The following is an 18,783-nucleotide window of genomic DNA, read 5'->3' on the forward strand; positions in this document are numbered from 1 at the left end:
GACCTGAATGCACTGAAGAACAAAGCTGTTCATTTTCAAAGGCCCCTATACAGAAATATCAATTTATAGTGCAATTAAGAAACCACATAAACCTCAAACATACAGCTAGAACAAAGACTACTATTTTCTTGCTGCTGCAGTGCATTTGTGTCTTACTGGAGGGTGTTTAGATGCAGGTTTCTGAATTCTGACAGATTTTTCCTCTTTCCCCTTGTACAAGTTTATTCTCATTCAATAAGAAGCTTGTTTTTGCAGTCATGCATCACAAAACTACATCGCTGAAGATACATGAATCTATTCTGCTCAGTTTTTAGAATTTATACATCTATTTACAAATCAGGTCGGAATAATGTAGAATGTGCATTAGTGCACAGTGGCAGTGTACATTCCTACAGATGAAAGCAGGAAGGGAATTTGAGCATCCTCTACCCTTGGTCCAAACATGCATGCAGGTAATACAGCTGCACAGTGCTGCCAGGACGTTCACAGCGCAAAGTTAAAGGCAACTAGTGAGGACACTGACCACATCATTTTTATGTTATTCAGCACAATCATCAGGATCAGCAGAGACACACATGCCATCAGGCCTTTAAAACCAAATATTTCATGTTTAGCTATCATAGTACAGTTCGGATTCATCACCAATTCCCTCTGCTGCAAGGCAAGGGACACCACCATAACCACCAGGTTGTAACCATTATGGCCTGTACTCTTCAGACAAATTACAAACAGCTGTAAAAATAAAACCGAACTTCAGCTAAGCAAATTTGCAAATTATCCAGAATACATCGCACATTCTACCTGACAGTGGGCAGAAAATACCCAATTCAACCAAACTCAAGTGCCATTGCAAAATTTTCCTACAAACATCCTGTACAGACACTATACTGCACCACTGGATGAAGCCCCAAAAAATCCACCACACAACAGCACATGTAGCACAAAAGTTGCCCATCACACAGTACTGTGAGCAGGACCAGTGCCTACCAGTCAAAACAAAGAGAGAACATTCAGCATGAACCCATCCTGACTGGTCTGAGGAAAGACAAATATCTTCTAAGTTATTTTCAAGTAAGAAAGGGACAAGCTTTTTCATATCAAATAAATGACAATACTCCAGTATAAAGAGATAATATGGTGGAACATATAAAACCTAACCTTAAATAGAAATAAGAAAGAAGGATGATCTTTCAGTTCAGCATGCCTGCAAACCTTCTGTTACTTTATGAACACTGTCAGTAGCAACTGACATAGCCTACCTTACTTCATCTTTGGTGTCCTACAGCAATGAAATACACATCACTGAAACGTGTCTGCTATGTGGCAGCATTTCCAGGTATGTCATTTAGAGAAGTCTCAAACACTCTGAATCCCATTTTAAATTCTCCACCCACAGGTTTTCTTTGCAAAGATAAACTTGAAAGAAAAATGCATTCACTCAGCCACATATGTGGAGACTGAAAGACTGGGGATGACCTTTGATTATAGCACTAAAACAAAACACACATTAAAAGTAAAAAAAAGCTGGAAGAGAGGAAAAGCACAGCAACTTACTTAGGCGAGTCCCACTAGCTATTCCATCTGGAAAAAACAGCAACTTTCATCACATAAGCATGTAAACTGGTGGGCCTTCTTGTGCTTTCTGGTATTTTTCTACCTCAGCAATCTTTTTACATAATAGTTCTATGAACAAAATAGGTCAAATTGAGCCTCATGGGAGTTTTACCAAATTTCAAACATTAAAAAGCTTCTTGCACCCGAGTATTATGGTCAAATTAAAGGTTCCACAATTTAAAACAATTTGCTTTTTCACTGGCACTCTTGTCTGCATTAGCTTCCCTTGGTTACTGCACAGTCAGGAAAAGGTCTGGTATATTAGCAAATGCAGTGAACAGATTAATATAACTCTGACTTCATACAAACTGTCTCAGGTCAGAGCCTTTCCACTACTGCAGAGTGAAGAGCAGCAGTTCTCAGATTCACTCTAGTTAAAAGGCGTCGAGATTTGGGCAGCCCTTGAACATCATCGTAGTGAAAATGGAAGTTTCCACTCATGCAATTCTACCAATTTTGCCTCAGTAACACAGAGATTATTCCCAGCCAAACACAGTTTTACAAACCTGAGAAATGTGCCTTTTCTTTGCAAGTTACCAGGAAAGAACAAAGCAGTCAAAAATAAAAAAAGATGGATGGGAATGAAAGGTACCATTTCCCACTCTCCTATTCCAATCCATTGGCAGGCAGCTCCCTTTTCCAGCCCTCTGCCACGGCTCTGTCCCTCAGTGACTCTAAGAGTCTCACCAGACTGCTAAAAAAAACTTCTCAACTACAAGACATGCACATTATCAGCGGAAAACATTTCTGAGAGCTTAGTAACAGCCCCACAGCTCAGTCTGATGACAAGAGAGACTGAAAAGGCAGACTAAAGAATGGCTGCTGATGTAGGGAAGCCCTTACTGCATACCCATCCATGACCATCACAAACACACACTTTTTTTTTCCCCAGGTTACAGGTATTTTACAGGCAATCTCAGAAAGCTGAGGTTTTTGCATTATAAGCAATACTGACTTTAAAATCTAAATATGTTAGAATCACATTGATAATTTTAATTTAATGCACTTAAATATATATTGCTTTGCAATTCAGCAGTCTTCCATTATTGTTTCTGTGCAAGTCTTCAGAAGCAACATGTAATAATACATGTAACATTTTGTAAGCAAGTGCAAGGCTCTTGACGTTCAAAGTTATTTTTCTTGCTATAAAACAGTAATAAAACAGGGGATTAAAAGACCTGCCCAGGTTATTTCTGTATGGATACCTGTATTGTGGGTTTTCCTGCTGCATTGTTACTGTGATCACTACAGAAAAATGCACATGAAATCCTTTATTACCTAAAGCCCCAAGCTGCAGAATCAAAGACCAGTTAGTCTCCAAAAAGTATGTGAAGCACACTGCCATCAAGCCTTGAGAAAGAAGAATAATTTTGATGGCACTTTATGAAGTGGAAAGAGTGCTTCAACACCAAAAATACCCTGTTACTTGTTCATCTTAGAAAATCTGTATTTGTGATTTTTTTAATTCAAAAGCAATTTGCCATCTCTCAGAAAGACACAGAAAAAGTGAGCAAGACTTAAGAGACTTCAGATACAAAACTGTCCTGCTGTGTATACCACAAACTTCTGCAACTTCCACCACTCAGTGCTACCAGAGAAGAATACTGCGACTTATTTAAAAAGGATGAACAACACGGTTCTTTTGTCATTACAGCAAAAACTCTGCAACCAATCACTAAAAGCCTTGGTCTGATTCTTATTCCCCACCTTAATCTACATGGTTCTAGAAGTTATCTTTGTTCACTGAGAACTTAAGTAGTCGAACATTCACCATCAATTAAAAAAGTTTCTGAACGTGAAGGTGTCCGACTTACTCTGGTTTTGTCAGGTTTTGTTGAGGTATTTCAGCCGTTCACATGGAGGACAACACTCTTGCCTTCGTAACATTACTTCTCAAACTAAATTCTTGAGTTACAAAATTACAAATCCATAAGTACAATTACATATAATGAACGGTGACAGTATTAAAGGCTGTAATTTTAGGAAGACTCAGAGTGATATCAACCACCTACTCCAGATACATTTTTTCTTGTACAGTTAAAATCCCCCACTGCTTCCCGACCAACAGTATGATTTTATCCCAAATAAATTTCTGGTAAGAGCTGAAGTGATACTTGAAAACCTAATTTTTTTTTTAAAGTAAAGATTTAAGAGTGTGGGTGGCTTTTCTTTCCTAAAGCCTGATGGAGATTTTAACAAAGCACAACTTTCCATGGCTACTGTAAACACAGAGGGAATCCACCCGTCCATTTGTTTTTCCCATGACACTTCCATCAGAGGGCAAGTCACATCAGTTACCCTGTGACCTTCCTACTGATATTTTGTTAATGACCAGACAAGAAACAAGGAGTTTTCTGAACACAGTTAAAAACTGGTGTGCTGTTGATGTAATAACTATAATTTGAAGCTACAGTATTGGAAGACAAACAAACTAGTTCTAAGACATAAAGAGAAAGGAAAGAAAAAAGAAAGAAAGGGAAAAGAGTACAAATCCCAGTGACCTTGCATCTTTCAGAAGTCACCAATGCCTCTCAGCAAGCAGAAGGATATCCTGACCAGAGTCACTACTCATTTCACACTCCCAGTCAAAGTTATCAGGAGCAGCACCAAAGTTTACTGAAGACACCACTGAAAGCTGACCAAATCAAAACAAATGCCAGTATCAAAAGGCCAGTTTTTCTTCACTCTCCCTGGTACAGTCAGGTGTAGTTGTGCAGTAACAACTGCCATTTTACTGCATTTCCTGAGAATAAAGAGTGGGGTTAAGGGAGGGAAGCAAACAAACAATCTGACCAGGAACAAATAAAAATAAGCTCAAGGTCTCTTATATCAATACATGTCTATATTAGACTTTCCACATGATATCTGAGCTGTCTATATTAAGCCTTTCAAGCCAGTCTTCCACTAAATTAAGCTCTTGAGTGGCTTAAAGTTCACATGATTTTTAGAGCCTATCTAGGCAGCTATTCTTTCTGCATCTCCTCTATTGAAAGTTTCTTTATGCTACATTTTTCACCTTCAGTTCCATTTCTCTGATGAAACTTTGAATGTGTTAAGTCACATGACATCCTGAAGCACATTTCATCTCTTTTAGAGAAAAAGGATTTCAGAATGAGGTGGGATCAAAGGCAAAAGTATCACAGTTGATGACAAAATAGTTTCAGTACTTAAAAATCTAACAACATGGAACCCAAAAGGTGAAATACACTCTCATAACTTCTAATCCTCATGTTTTCCCAGTAATTCCTGTAACAGCCTCATGATGACTTGAAGGAAATCTGTACTGCTCTAAAAGGCCACATACCCACCTCAGTCTTTAATTTCATATTTGAATTGTCTCAGAATAATTCCAACTAGAAGTCCTAGTTAGGAAGGCTAATAAATGTATTATTAAATCAGTCTAAATGCTTTCAGTTCTGTTTAAACATTTAAGTTACTCTATTTCTTTGCTAGTCTGTACAGACTGCAAGTTTTAATACAGATCTGTTGTTTGCTTTCATCCAAGCTCCCTTCATTTGTGTAGAACCAAACTGCTCATTGAACAAGACCTGTTTCTTACAGCACCTTTGACATCAATTTCATCTGCGTTCTACTTTCCTTCCTACTACACAGTTCACCAGAAAGAAACACAATTTATTTCAATTGCACTCCATTTCATAGCAGTACATACATTAAACAGCAACACCTGGGATACAGGATGGGGTATGGGAGGGGGTTTAGGGTTTGAGAAGAAAATATTGTTGAAAATATTTCTTTTACCATGTTCCTTTAGAAAGACTTTCGCCATACAAACTGAAAATTGCTCAACACCTGTGCAAAGCAGCTGTTCCTCTGTATTTTAGAGATAAAAATAAATAAATAAATAAAAATCAGTGCAGACAAATTCTGAGCCACCCTGTGATGAATACAAACACCCTACTGGAAGTAGACTTATCTTAAAGAAGAAAGAAGTGCAGGTAAGTTAAGTAAACATGGAGAAAAATCCATTGTATTCAGTGTATCTGTATGCTCTTTATCAGGAGGTGAAATGGGAATTTACAAGAGGAAAAAAAAGTGAGCCATAGAGAAACGAACAAGAAGAACCTATCAGATGTATTTTGCTCTAAAACACTTTAGATTTTTTTAGTCTAATCCCTAAGGACGTTGGCTTCTACTAGAATTTAAGTGCAATTCTGTTGCCAATATAATCCTACCTGAACTAGTGGGGACAGAAGGGGGAGTAAAAAGAACCAACAATAAGGGTATTCTTTCTGTCTGATATGACCTCCATCTCTGTCCAACTACAATTACACTCCTATACTTTGTAATGTCATGTTACAAATGCTAAAAGCTCTACAAAAACATCTCATTTTCTTCCCTCTGTTTTCCTACAATAGTCTGAAAACAATTGTAGCACTGAGATTTTTGAGTGTGTTATGGATTTTAGGTATTGCAGGTAGTGCACATCCGAAGTATTTTTATAAAGCTTTAAAATGCAAAGCTTTTCATTAGGAAATGTCATCTTCCTTCAAGTTAGACAATCACAGACCAAGGAACAGCTATTATGGGCATTATTCCAAAGCTAAAAAGCTCCCAATGATAGAAGGGCCCTTTAAACTACTTTGGCTCCAAGCTGAAGTGGGTTTTATAACAAAGAACTTGTGAAAAATGAAGTTAAACTTTATTAGGAGCAGTTGCAAATATTTTTTTACAAGTTCACCAAGCATACTCATTCTTTTAACTGAGTTCAGGCACAGCCAAGTTGTGCAGAAGCAAAAAGAACTAGTAAATTATAAAAAGTTGTTCCTTGTTTGATTATAGCAACAAAGATCAAGTTGGGGGGGAAGGATCTAAAGAGCTTTCCTGCCTTTCAGCCACCAAAATATAAGAACGGAACTCTCCAACAGCAATCTAATAATATTCCAGAGACATTGGACTTAAAAACTGTTCTTAAAAAAAAGTTCTACAAAGAACATAGTTCATATTGTTCATAATTTAGGAATAATTTTGAACTGTTTTGCTTTTTTTCCACTGTTTTAAAGTTCTGGTTTTAAATTTAGATGCATATAAGAAAAGCAAACTCGAATTGCATCCAGAAAACAAGCTTAATAAAATGACAACAACCCTAGTTCAAGTCCTCATGTTTCAAAGGAAACACCCATGTCTAAGCTCCTTATATTGTAAGAATTTTAATTTTAACAGAATGAAGTCCAGGATATCAGTTAGACAGGCATCACTAATGGCATACTTCAATAAATGGGCTAAGAGCTACCAAATTACCTATCAGTATATATACAAAGATTAATACACATACAATATAAATATTAACACCAGGATTGTCAAGAGAAATCAGTGACAAATTAATTGTCCTACAAATATAGGACAATTTGAGTACCTCAAGTAAGTGCAATTTCTTTGCAGCTGAAAGCCTAAAAAACTGTGCAAGTAATTCCTCTTGCACCAAGCTGCCTGTTTCCAACACAGCACATTTAACAATAATACCACAACTTAAGAGACCTGATGCCCAAAGCAGTTTTATCTGTAACCTTAAAATAATAGCTATCTCAGATACCTTCTGGTTTATTCTCAAAAAAATCTCATGGTGGTAAATAACATGCCAGTTTACTAATGTTAGATGTGGAGGCAGGGAGGGAGGCAACCACAGTAAACAGTGATCCTTGACCCACTGAAGCACAGTACACTGTCAATAACCTACTTTTGAACATCAAAGCATAAGTCTATATCCCTGCCCCACCAGTCTAAAGCTGCATCTGAGAACACAACAGCAGCTCAGCTCAGCAGTATTTGAGAAAGACGCCAGGCAGCGTTATGCAGTGCAGTAGTCGAAAAACAGCATTCAGCTGAACTGCTGAGTAAGGGAAAATGAAAAGTACTAAAGCAGTGTTTGCCATGCTCCTTTCCTTTGTCTGAGTTAATTTAAAACATGGCTAGCAATGCCTCTGCACACACACTACATACATCAGTCAAAGCTCAGCTCTAGGAGCGACAAACAGTATTGGGGGATTACAGCTCCATAACAGCCCCTGCTGTACCTGGTTTTCAACTCCTTTTGCTCCTGATCATCTGTACAGCATTCTTCCTGTCTGGTGTCTCCTTTTCCCCACCAGAATCTCACCATTTGGCTAGCAGGCTTGCTTTAAGTGTCGCTTCTATTTGTGTTTCCCCCACATGAACAGTTCTTGATGCTGTAAGGTCATTTGAATGCAATTGTAACTTTGGCTCACGCACAAGTTTCCTCACCCTCTCTTGGCAGAGCAGCTACACAAACTACCAAACTGAATCAAACAGGGTTAGACTACTCCTCTTTTCGGTCTGCTGCATTAAAACCTTGATCTTTTAAATGCATATTATGATATCTACATTCTTAACCATGTCCAAAATTTTTAGTTTGAGCACAAAGCAGTATAGACAACCATACACAAAAATCCTCTGGACAGAACAGATGGTAGCAAATCTTTTCCTTTTAAACATCATGAAAACACTGCAAAGTGTTTCCAGAGTCTCCACAAAAGTAGTAAGATTTATCTACACAGCAAAATAAAGCCATACTTTAAAACCGCATACATCTCAAAAGACTAAGGCTTTCTGCTGCACGTCTTGAAACACTCATGGAAAACAGAGCTATGAGTTCATCGGGCAATCACACATGTACTCCAACAAATTAAACCCCTTTTTCCTGAAATTACCCTTCAAAGTAAAACAGTCACAAACTCTGCCCTTCTCAAAATGGCTTTTTTATGTAGGGTATGACGTGTCACCTCAATAAGCTTCTGAGATTTAAGAATTTGGAAATATTTTATTGTTCTTCAAGAAAACTGTGAGCAATTTCCTTTATCTTAACATCTCCTCCAAGACAAGTCACAACAGTTCTTCTCAGCCAGCCTCCTGTTCCCTCACATTAAGGACAAGTTTGCCATTGCAGCCACCTCTTCTCCCAGCAGCAATTTTTTTTGTGGACAGATCCAACTGAAAATAAAGTGTCAAAACAATGGAGATGTAAACATTGTTTTCCAGGGCCAAGCCTACACCAAGAATAAACTTTTGAATCTTTGTAGATATGAAATGCAATTCCCTCTGTGAAAAAAAAGTATTCCAAACCAGATGCTCCTTCAGACAAAAGAACAAATAATACAATTTTAAATATTTCTCATCTGATTTTGCTTATTAGAAGTCACCTCCCCAATCATGTCTAACAAAATAGATTTTTAAAAGTTCAATTGTAATTAATCAAAAGGCTCACACCTACATCAATGGTTAATTACACTGCTTCCCACTGCATCAAGCTTTTGGCTCCTGACAACTCTAATCAAAAATATCCTTTTAGAAGTCCCTTCCAACCAAAACAATTCTGATTCTCTGATTATTCCTTGGTTCCAAATTGAACCTAGATACACAACTTGTCATTTACTGTATCAGTGAAGCTGCAGGTATTCCCAGTGCCTTTTCACACCACTGTTTTCCTGCTTCACAACAGTCCTGATGCCAAGTTTTAACATACTAAAGTGCACAACTGTTCCAAGCATCAGGCTATGATTACAGCAGACTGAAATTCACCATATGGTGAATGGTGGATTTGATGAGTTGACTTACATTTGCAAATATAATTCTATTCCCATGTGCATTTCTATACTTCATCATAAGCCTGAACTGAAACACCTGCAATAAAAGAAATTAAATTTGATCCTGATAGTGAAGCAAGAAGACTTAAAGTAAAAACAAATAAAAATTTTTCACACAACTGAAGTCTCTTTTATTCCCAGAGAATGCAAGAAAGAAAAAAAAGGAAGGAAAGAAATACAGCAATAGACCTTCAGCAATCAGTTAAAGACAACCCAGAACAAACACTTGCAGCAATATGCAAATACAGCACTTCCAGTGGTCAGGGAAGGGAATATAATACTCTTTTCAGGGCTGGAATTGCAGAAAAAAGTGTTTCTTTTCAGCAACATGCAGAACTAAGAGAGATTTCCTGTTCATACCCTTTCTGTACAAGTTGGGATTTCAACAGATATTTCCCCAAAATCACAGCAGGTAATAAAGTATCTTGTGAAAAATCTATTTTTTGTTTTCATTAATTTTTAAGTTAAGTTGCAAAACAGTTTTTCTGAGAAGTAAGAGTTTTTCAACCAACGCTTTTCTTTTAAGTTTCCCAATGAGTCCATGTAATTACCATTTCCCATCTGTCTTGCCCACGTATCTTCAGCAGCAGGAACACTTGCTGACACTATAATCAAGAATGAACTGGCAGTTAGATTATTTATCTTCTGCCAGATTGTGCCACTGTTAAAATAAGAGATAAATTAGGATTTAACTCTAGTTGACTGGCAACTAAATCTTGTATAGATATAGACATATTTAGGCTATTTACACACAGATTTTTATGAGGTCACCTTGCTGACACAATACAATCTCCAAAGCCTCAAGACATTAACCAAGTGTCTCCTGCCTACCCATCAAACATTGTGTCAACATAGTAGCAACAATTCAGCGCTGCATGACCTGTACCATCCATCTACTCACGCTGCACATCCTCAAGACTGTGCTTTGTGATAGTACAGCAAAGTTATTTCAAGTAATTTATGTCCACTGTCTGGCACATCTATTCTTTGATAATCCATTTGCTGTGGGAATAAACACCCCAATCAAAAAAATCCCCCACCTTTATAATTAGCCTACACGCAAAGCACAAAATTCTTGCTTTCCTTTACTTACAATGTATTTCAATTCAATGTTTCTCAATTATTTTATTTTATTAGTTTGCAATATAACTTTCACTACCATCTTAGCTTGGTGGTAAAGAATGAAAAGGTCATTGTCTTTAAAAATAATCTAGAGAGACTGGAGGAAGGAGTCACTTGCCTGTGCTAATAACTAGTGTTGTTTTACTAATGCAAGGTCATAAAAGTTTGTCCTCTGTAGTAACTGGTATTGGGCCCAGTGAGTGTTAAGATCCAAACTGAAAAAATGAGCCAAGAAAGTTTACCGAGAAAACTGTGGATCATTTTTTCCGATGAAGGATATCCCCTACACCGCCCTTTCATACCCACACAAGCAAGTGTGTGTTCAGTCTGAAATCCTCCCCCTGCAGCTTCTCTGAAAACACTATGTAAGCAGGATAAAGTACTACACAGAACTAGAACATTTGGAATGTGTCTCAGCTTTTCAGATAACCAGGCATAGTCAGTAAAGAGCAGATTATTCCCTGAGCAAGTGGGCAGAGTAGTAGACTAATATTAAAAGTATAAAATAATTTATATGGCTACTGTAAGAAAGCTGCAAGCCAAATACAAAGTTCAGAATTTATATAAAAACATTTAAGCCAAAACCAGACAAAGTTCAGAACTAATTTAGAGATATTTAAGATCTTCCAAAAATAGGCTTGAGGAACACAGGAACTGTTTCCACTTTGTTCCTCATCTAATGCACATTTGTGGTCTAGTATCAAAGTAAGTTAAAAGCAACTCAACCTCAAAAATAAGACTAAAACAAAAGCAGTTTTTCCCCCAAATACTCCTTTGCTGTTCTGGCAATCCTACACCCCAAAAACAAAAACCAAAGCAACCACCATCCACACACCCCACCAAACACACAAAGGAAGAAAAACACACGGGCCTTTTACCAATCTGCACAATATAGACAGAAAAATACCCTGGGGGTAGAAGTAGAAAGCAACAGATCCTTCCCTGCCTCCGTTTTGAATGGTATCCCTATGGCAGTACCCAATTCACCTCCATCAGTGAGTTACACAAAAAGGTCAACCAGCTGAATTCACCTTTTCCAGATAACCAGCAGGGAGAGTTTTACTGAGGACTAAAACAAACCAAAGACATCCTGAGCTCTCCTTCCCGCCTCTGTCCTCTTTCTCTACACACAGTGCTCTCACTCCACACAACCACACTACACAAGACACTAGTAGCTGCGAGTGTGTCTCCATGCGATGTGTCAAGTAAACAACGGGTTTCCAGTCTGAATCAACCACTGTGGGTCATTCTTCTTATTCAAAGATGAAAAGAACAGGTTCTTTCTTACTCTGAAGTGTGCAAATTTTCTTCCTTTGAATTACATCAAACAGTTCATGCCTAGGTTTTACAACATATGCCAGCGTGAACAAAGCAGGAAGTTTACGTTTAAAAGGAACCATACCATTCAGTGTTAGCATGAAATGGCAGAGTACAAGGCAAGCAATGATGCTTACACAAGGCATCTGAATGAAAATGGCTCTTGGGGAAAAGAGGAATTATTAGAGAGTTCAGCATACATTTGATAGCCTTACACAGGAGCCCATGCCAGGGACCTGCAGGGACTGGCTGAGGAGCAGAGATCAGAGCCAGGCACAGTCAGGCTGTGGTAACAGGCAGCAGCTGCAGCAGGCTGCATCAAACATTCAGTACATCTACCCCTAACCCTGCGGCAGCCTCATTTTCCAGACGGCAAACAGGTACGAAAGACTGTATGGCTTTTTTCTGAAATCAGTTTAAAGAAAGGCAGACAGCACAAACTGAATAGATTGTCAGCTGGTTTGAAATCAGAACTGGCTTGGTGTCATCCCGATTATGCTAAAAGGCCCCAAGACAGTGTCAGGATGTTCCCAGTAGAAAAGCAGAGAGTATGCATATGCTGTCCCTCCCTCAGGTGCAAATTCCCTCTGCCTCCAAATCTCTTACTAAATACTGGCTGTAACTATTAAAACCAAAATATTTCAGAATAGACATTAGATTAAAAGCAAAGGTAAGAATTCAATATTTACATTTTCACCCACAATCATACAAAAAAATTAAGATAAGTGTGCTTTAGGGAGTAGATAAAAGTAGCAGCTGAGTTCTCATCTAAGTTATCTTAACATTACTGAAGACAATTCCAACAAACTCCTGTATGCCTCTAAGCAGTCTAACCTTTGCTCTTGTATCTGCCAATCCAAAACACTAAACTGATCTCTACATTTTTCAAATGTCACCACTTAACCATCCGGATTTTCAAGACTGAGTTTATGTAGCAGTGAAGTCAACCAAAGGCCCAATTCTGCCCTCAGTTACAGTCTAGCAAATCCAGTTTAGTATAGCTGTGTTACTTTGGATTTACACAACAGTAGTAGTGCAACGGAGCACAATATAAAACTGAAAGCTACCAGCTAAAAGACAATTCAAATTAACATTTTGACTGCATAAGTTTAAACTTTTTGGTTGGTTGGGAGTGGTAAACACTAAGTCTCCACCAAGAAAAGTATTCTCATCAGTGAGACAAGCTAAGCTAAATTACTTATACTCCAACAACCCCATCTATCCACACATATCCACAGAACATCTAACCTCTCCATTTGACAGCCCAGTGTTGTATTCAGATATGGCACCATTTAATTATGAACTGGATTGCTACAAGAGAATAGGACAGTTAACTTACTGCTGTTTAATGAGCACACTCTTGTTAGTTGTGAATACATTCACTGTACTCATTAAATCAGGAGGCACTGGAGTTCTGAATACATCATTAAAAGGATCCAGGAATGCTGCTGCTTTGTTCAGCATGACTACATGCTCTGCTTGACAGTTGAAAAATGAGCAAGAAATGTAAGCCCCTTCCTGTTGGGCCAGCAGATCTAATTTTAAACTAGGACAAGGGAGAGAGAGTGGGAGATCTGCTTCTTCAGAGCTTCACTCATTTCAGAACACAAATTTCTCCTCCTACTTCTGACTTGAAGCTGAAACATGCTCAGTACCGTAAGATAGCAATAAAAAGAAATGTCAAGCTTGGGGAAGGGAAGGCTATTTAAAAAATAAATTACTAAGTAAACAAACAAATCCACAGTCCATTTTCAATACACCCAAGGAATATGCATTAATCTATCAACCTGCCAATTATCAAAATAAACCTTCATTAAACAAATACATGTATACCCCTAACATGGTAGTTCCCACACTATTTACAATACATTGATTAAGGCTGCAGAAGGAGTGAAACTGACTAGTAGGCTCCCGTACATTCTCACAGAGGAGACTTAGAACATATGTTCAGTGAGAGGATGAGTTTTGCTCCATCTACCCACAAAGATACACATCCACTTGAGAACTTACGTGTCTAAAGCATTCTGGAGTTACAGAGAAATTAAAATATAACTGTCAACCATTCAGCTCAAACCCATTGCCTGGAAGCATTTTCTACCAAAGGAGGTAAGGGAACCAACATCACTGATGGCATCACTAGAGTTGCAGGGCATCCTGGAAGCTAAGATTTAACCAGCACAACTGCTTCCTCTGAGCACATCCTTGGAAGGGGAAAATGCATTTCTGGAACATGTTTATAACAAACCTTCCTTCTCACATCCTCCCACCTCGTGCACAGAGCACCGAACAGGTTGCTGAAGTTCAGAACCGGGGGAAGAGGGGGGAGCTGACCCAGGCTTAATACTCTCAGTACAAGGCTGTGCAAGACTCAACCACTTTAATCCAAGCAATTATTTTTCAGTTAGAAAGTAGTTGATACTGTAAGAAGCTATATAAATACTCCATTCTAGTCAAACAAGGACTGCCACCTACAAAGGCAAGCTTAATACCACAAGTGCATTTAGCCCAGTCTCCACATCATGCACATGTGACAGTTCACCTCTAACCTGAGAAAAACATGTTCCAACCAGTCATGTTAGCAAATTAGGACTTTGCTTGCTCCAGGCTTCAAAGCAAACCTCTGGAGCTCATCAAGATCCCAATTTTCCAAGTTTTGCCAACAAAATAATCTTCAGGAAAAAATCCTTCTGATTAAGCAGTCAGGATTAATGCAACATGCCATCACTAATCCTCTTAAATTTTCTCTGGGTCCCACACTGTAATCTCAGTAACACAGGAGAAACTGTTCTTTTCATAGGAGCTATGTGACTGTGGGGACTGTCACAATCTTATTCAAATAGCAACTGTTACTCACTGCTATCAACTTGAGCTATCAACACACAAGTTTCAGCACACAATCCTGCTTACTTGGGGTGCAACCACAGAGCTGTACTCTCAAATGACCAGGTATAAACTGTAAAACAGCACTCATCCACATCAACCACCACAGACTTCTAGGGTCACATCTCATTGCTCCCCACAGTGCAGTACATGGATGCACTTAGCTCTTTTAGACCATAATGTGGAAAAAACCTGAAGAACTACCTGGTTTTCCAATGGTTTAAAATAACACCACTACCAGAAGGTAGAAAGATTAACAGTTTGGAGATAGGGAAATCAAAAGGAGAAATCACATTCAGACTAGATCCAGAGATGTATCCCTTATCAGCAATATGCACCTACAAGTGCATCAGAGCATTTGATTAAAATCCCAGTGACTTAGGAAGAATGAAAAAAACCAAAAACCTTGAGGTCTCCAACACTGTTTTCTTGGGGTCAGATAAAACAATAAAGAGAATGAGTACTCAGTTTTCTGATCAAAGGTATGGTCTGTTCTTGAAACATCCAGAAAGAAACACGCACAGAGAAAATACATGCAAAAGGCATGAGAGCCTCAATAAGAACTGTCTGTTAGATTGCTTAATTTGGGTCCTTTTCTCTTTAATCATACTAGAAAGCTCTGAGAGAGCTGCCTCAGAGTTCAGGAGCTGAGAGACGGACACATAAAAATGCATAAATAATAAACTTCTCAAGTGTTGCATTTTCTTCCCTTTGTGCTCAGGGGAACTCATGCACCATCTCAGCTGGTTTAACTCAAAAAACACCACATATTTTGATGACAGTAAGGAAAAGCTGATGTACAGGGAATTGTTTAAACATATGTTGTTCTGCTTAGCAACAACACACTTTCATGGCAAAAAAACCCGTAAGACATGAAATACAGAGACATATTGTTACCTATCATAAATAGTTTGCATTCTTCAGCACCTTATGTACTTTTGGTCTGCCATTTAGTCACACTTGCAGCTTCCTGGCAGATACCTCCCTTTTGCATTTTATATCAGAACTCCACAGAGCAGCTTGTGATTTATACTTTGAGGGTATCTAAACCGGCTAAGTGACTTCCAGAGAGAAAATAAATTACACTTTCAAAACAAGACACATACACACTCTTATAACAACAAAAAGAAAGAAAAAACATGCTTTTCTTCATGCTATGTGCTGTATCACCGTAACATAATAAGCAGTACTTCTGTTCAAAGACTTTAATCTCATTATTAATACCTCTTTGCTCCATGTACATTACGTCTTCTCTTGTGTCTCATCACCAGCATTCAAAATCTTTGCAGGTACAGCTTTGCATTACATACATACACAAAAAGTAACCCAACAAAGGCCCTGTCTAAATAGCAGTGGTAAGGAAAATAGAAAACAAATACTTAAATGGCAAAACACGTGCACTTCCAAAATTGAGTTCTGGCTAGCCCCTCAAGTCCTCCTTTTCAAGGAAAGCACTTGTATTTACTTTCGTATTAATATACATTTTTTGGTTTTGGCTAAAATACTTCAAACTGGTTTTTAACACATTCAAGTTAACATAAATATCTTGTCCAGCTACACAGGAAAAAAAAAACCTAAAAATTAAAAAAATCTGTTTGTTTGAATGGGAAAACAATTTGTCATAATTTCTTTTTCCATGTATTCCACTGTACCATATGTGGGGGCTGGAAGAGAGCCTAAGAACATCTGCCACAGACTTTAAAATCCCTAATAATAGCACAGCTGGTGTCCTCAGCCTAATGATCTCAGCACAGACTCATGTGGCCACTCCTGACTCTGGCCCCCAGTCCAGGCAAAGCACAGAAACCCTCAAGGGCTGGACACCTTCATTCATTCATTCTTCACTCAATTTGCATTTCACTAAAGAACCAACACAGAAAGCAAGTTGAAATCCTTACATTTTGAGCAGTTCAGTAGTCACTGTTTCCATAGATTTCCCCATGCTCCCTTCATTAAACTCCAGTTTAGCAATATTCCATAAAATGAAGCTCAACAAAATAACTGCAAATCTCAGGGATCCAGGGTGGGAAACCTAAAACGCTTAACTGCATTTAACTGTACTACAGAGGTGGTGTTTGAGTATTTTTTCTCCCACTAAACTCATGGACTACCTTCATTCCTGTCCATTTAGTTTACTTGCAAATGAATGTTTCCACCAGCTTGTTTTTAAACGTGTTCAAATGTGCTGGTTTACAGATGAGACAACCCATATTCCAAAGAATAAAAAAAAATGAAGGCAGAAGAGCATGGAACTCAGGATATGAAGCTATCACACCGAGTTAGCATTGGGTTCTAGCAGGTATTTATCACCCAGATGTTTTAGGGAAATGTCTATGATTTTCCATGCCCAAAGGATGCAGCTCTGTGAAGGTGAGAACAAAAAAAAAAAGCAGTATTTGGGTGGGGGTGAGGTTTCTGAGACTTTCATTCCCTTCAGTCCAAACTCTGCCCCCTTTACTCTTTCATCTATTAAAAAAAAAAAAAAAAAAAAAGTAGGTAGGTTCCAGCAGTCAACAGGCGTGAGTTCAGTTTAACATAAGGTGTGCAGGTGGACCCATAGAAGGCATCTTTAGCCACTGGCAAAGCATGAAGAGGTGGATACTCCAGCAAATTGCTGTATCCACAGTAACAACAGACTGAATACTGAACTCCTAATTCTAAGAACAACCCATTTAAATCTAACTGCTCTAAAATGCCAGTGTGACACTAATAACCTCATCAGAAAAATGTTTTCTTTCCTGTTTCTCATGAGGGAGAGAGGGGAGAAAAATCCCCAAAGCAGAGAAAGGCAACACTTTGTAAATTCCCACACTGTCCAACAATATTGGCCCTCTTAAAAGAAGAGGCATTTAGCAGATAATCCTTCTTAATTTGTACCATATCGCTGAACAACAAGGGGAAAGATAAAATTCAGAGCAAGTTACTTACTAGTGTTACATAAAAGCACCAAAGTCTGAGAATGGAAAATACACTAGAGTAGCCCAGTTACAGTAATCAATTTGGCTATGACAAACATACTTACAGCCATGCATCAGTTATATACCTTACTCCTCCTACTACCCTCTATCTGATCTGTAACTCCTCTCACAACTATAAGATACAGACACATTTTAGGTAGCATTTTTAAATTAAGACCATTGAGCCATTAAACTACACATATGCTCTTATTTCTGACTTGACTACAAAAAAAAAGTGTATTTTAAAGAACTAGGCAAATGGTCCCACCTTTTCCAACAAAGTCTAAGCATCAGTAAAAACTACATTAATGTAGAAACAACCTGCAGCAGAAGAGTATCTATAGAAAGAAAAGATACAGCCTTGAACAACATCAGTTTGACCATAAATTCTTAATTCCAACAGCTGTACAACACAAATACCAACAGAAGGCTGTATTTGTGATCCTGTGTAGATTTCTGACTGCAAATAAGAAAAACCTGCTTGAATTTTACCTTATACTCCAACTGGGGAGCTCACTGTGCAATGGCAGCAACAGCTGTGTCACAAGTGTTGACTGTGGCCATAGCAAATATCTGGGCTGGCACCAGTAATGAATTACACTGCTTTATAAAAATAAATTTGACATCGGACACATTAAAGAAGTCTACTGTTGCTGTGCTGTCACTTGTGTAACAGATACAGTAACCACATATAAGACACACTATGTCCTTCAACGTGGCAGAAAGGGCCACTGTTCACAAAAAAAGCATGACCTCTCAGAGGCAATCTGCAGAACTAACAAAGTTCTGCTGTGTAACCCAGCCCATAACTGCTGGCTTGGAGCAGGCATGTACCTACTGCTGTCTCCAGATTTTGTTTCCTCACTTGCTACAGGCCCAATTTTTTTTTCCCTTTATTTCTGGTGCAACATGCTGTAGCTATGAGTCCCTTGTGACAGAAAGCATGTAGAGACAAGGAGTCCTTATAAGTGGGTTAATACTTCCCTGCTTCAAAGAGACTGGCCCTGGCTATCTGCTCTATTTCAGCCAATACAATGATATCTGCACAAAACTTCCAGGTGCTCAGCCTTGCTCTGCTCACAAGATCAGGCTACTGATCAGGAAAAGGCCAGGAATCTTAACACGCACGCTTTCTAGCCCATCTGCATGCTATGTCCTTCCTCTCAGAAATTTGTAATTTTCCCAGAAAACAGTTTTCTCTTCCTGAGTATTCCAACATGTGCCTTTATTAAGCAGCCGTCCTGACAGAACCTGTATTTTTCTATTCAGGAAGC

At 38.5% G+C, this 18,783-nt stretch overlaps 1 protein-coding gene across 5 annotated transcripts in view; it reads right to left on the minus strand.

Annotated features, from left to right (window-relative positions):
• The window catches only part of TRAK1 (trafficking kinesin protein 1), a 127,566-nt gene that overhangs the window by 95,720 nt on the left and 13,063 nt on the right, over positions 1 to 18,783 (minus strand). For 4 of the 5 annotated variants that reach the window (XM_082298491.1, XM_082298490.1, XM_082298494.1 and 1 more), the window contains exon 1: positions 7,647 to 7,737. The exons of the other annotated variant lie outside the window; for it this stretch is intronic. In XM_082298491.1, the coding sequence (XP_082154617.1) occupies positions 7,647 to 7,732 (86 nt within the window). In that variant the 5' untranslated portion in view covers positions 7,733 to 7,737. Of the gene's footprint in view, positions 1 to 7,646; positions 7,738 to 18,783 lie in introns of those variants that run through there. 5 annotated transcript variants of the gene reach the window in all.

This window comes from Coloeus monedula (assembly GCF_965178545.1).
Source record: "Coloeus monedula genome assembly, chromosome: 1".
NCBI lineage: Eukaryota > Metazoa > Chordata > Aves > Passeriformes > Corvidae > Coloeus > Coloeus monedula.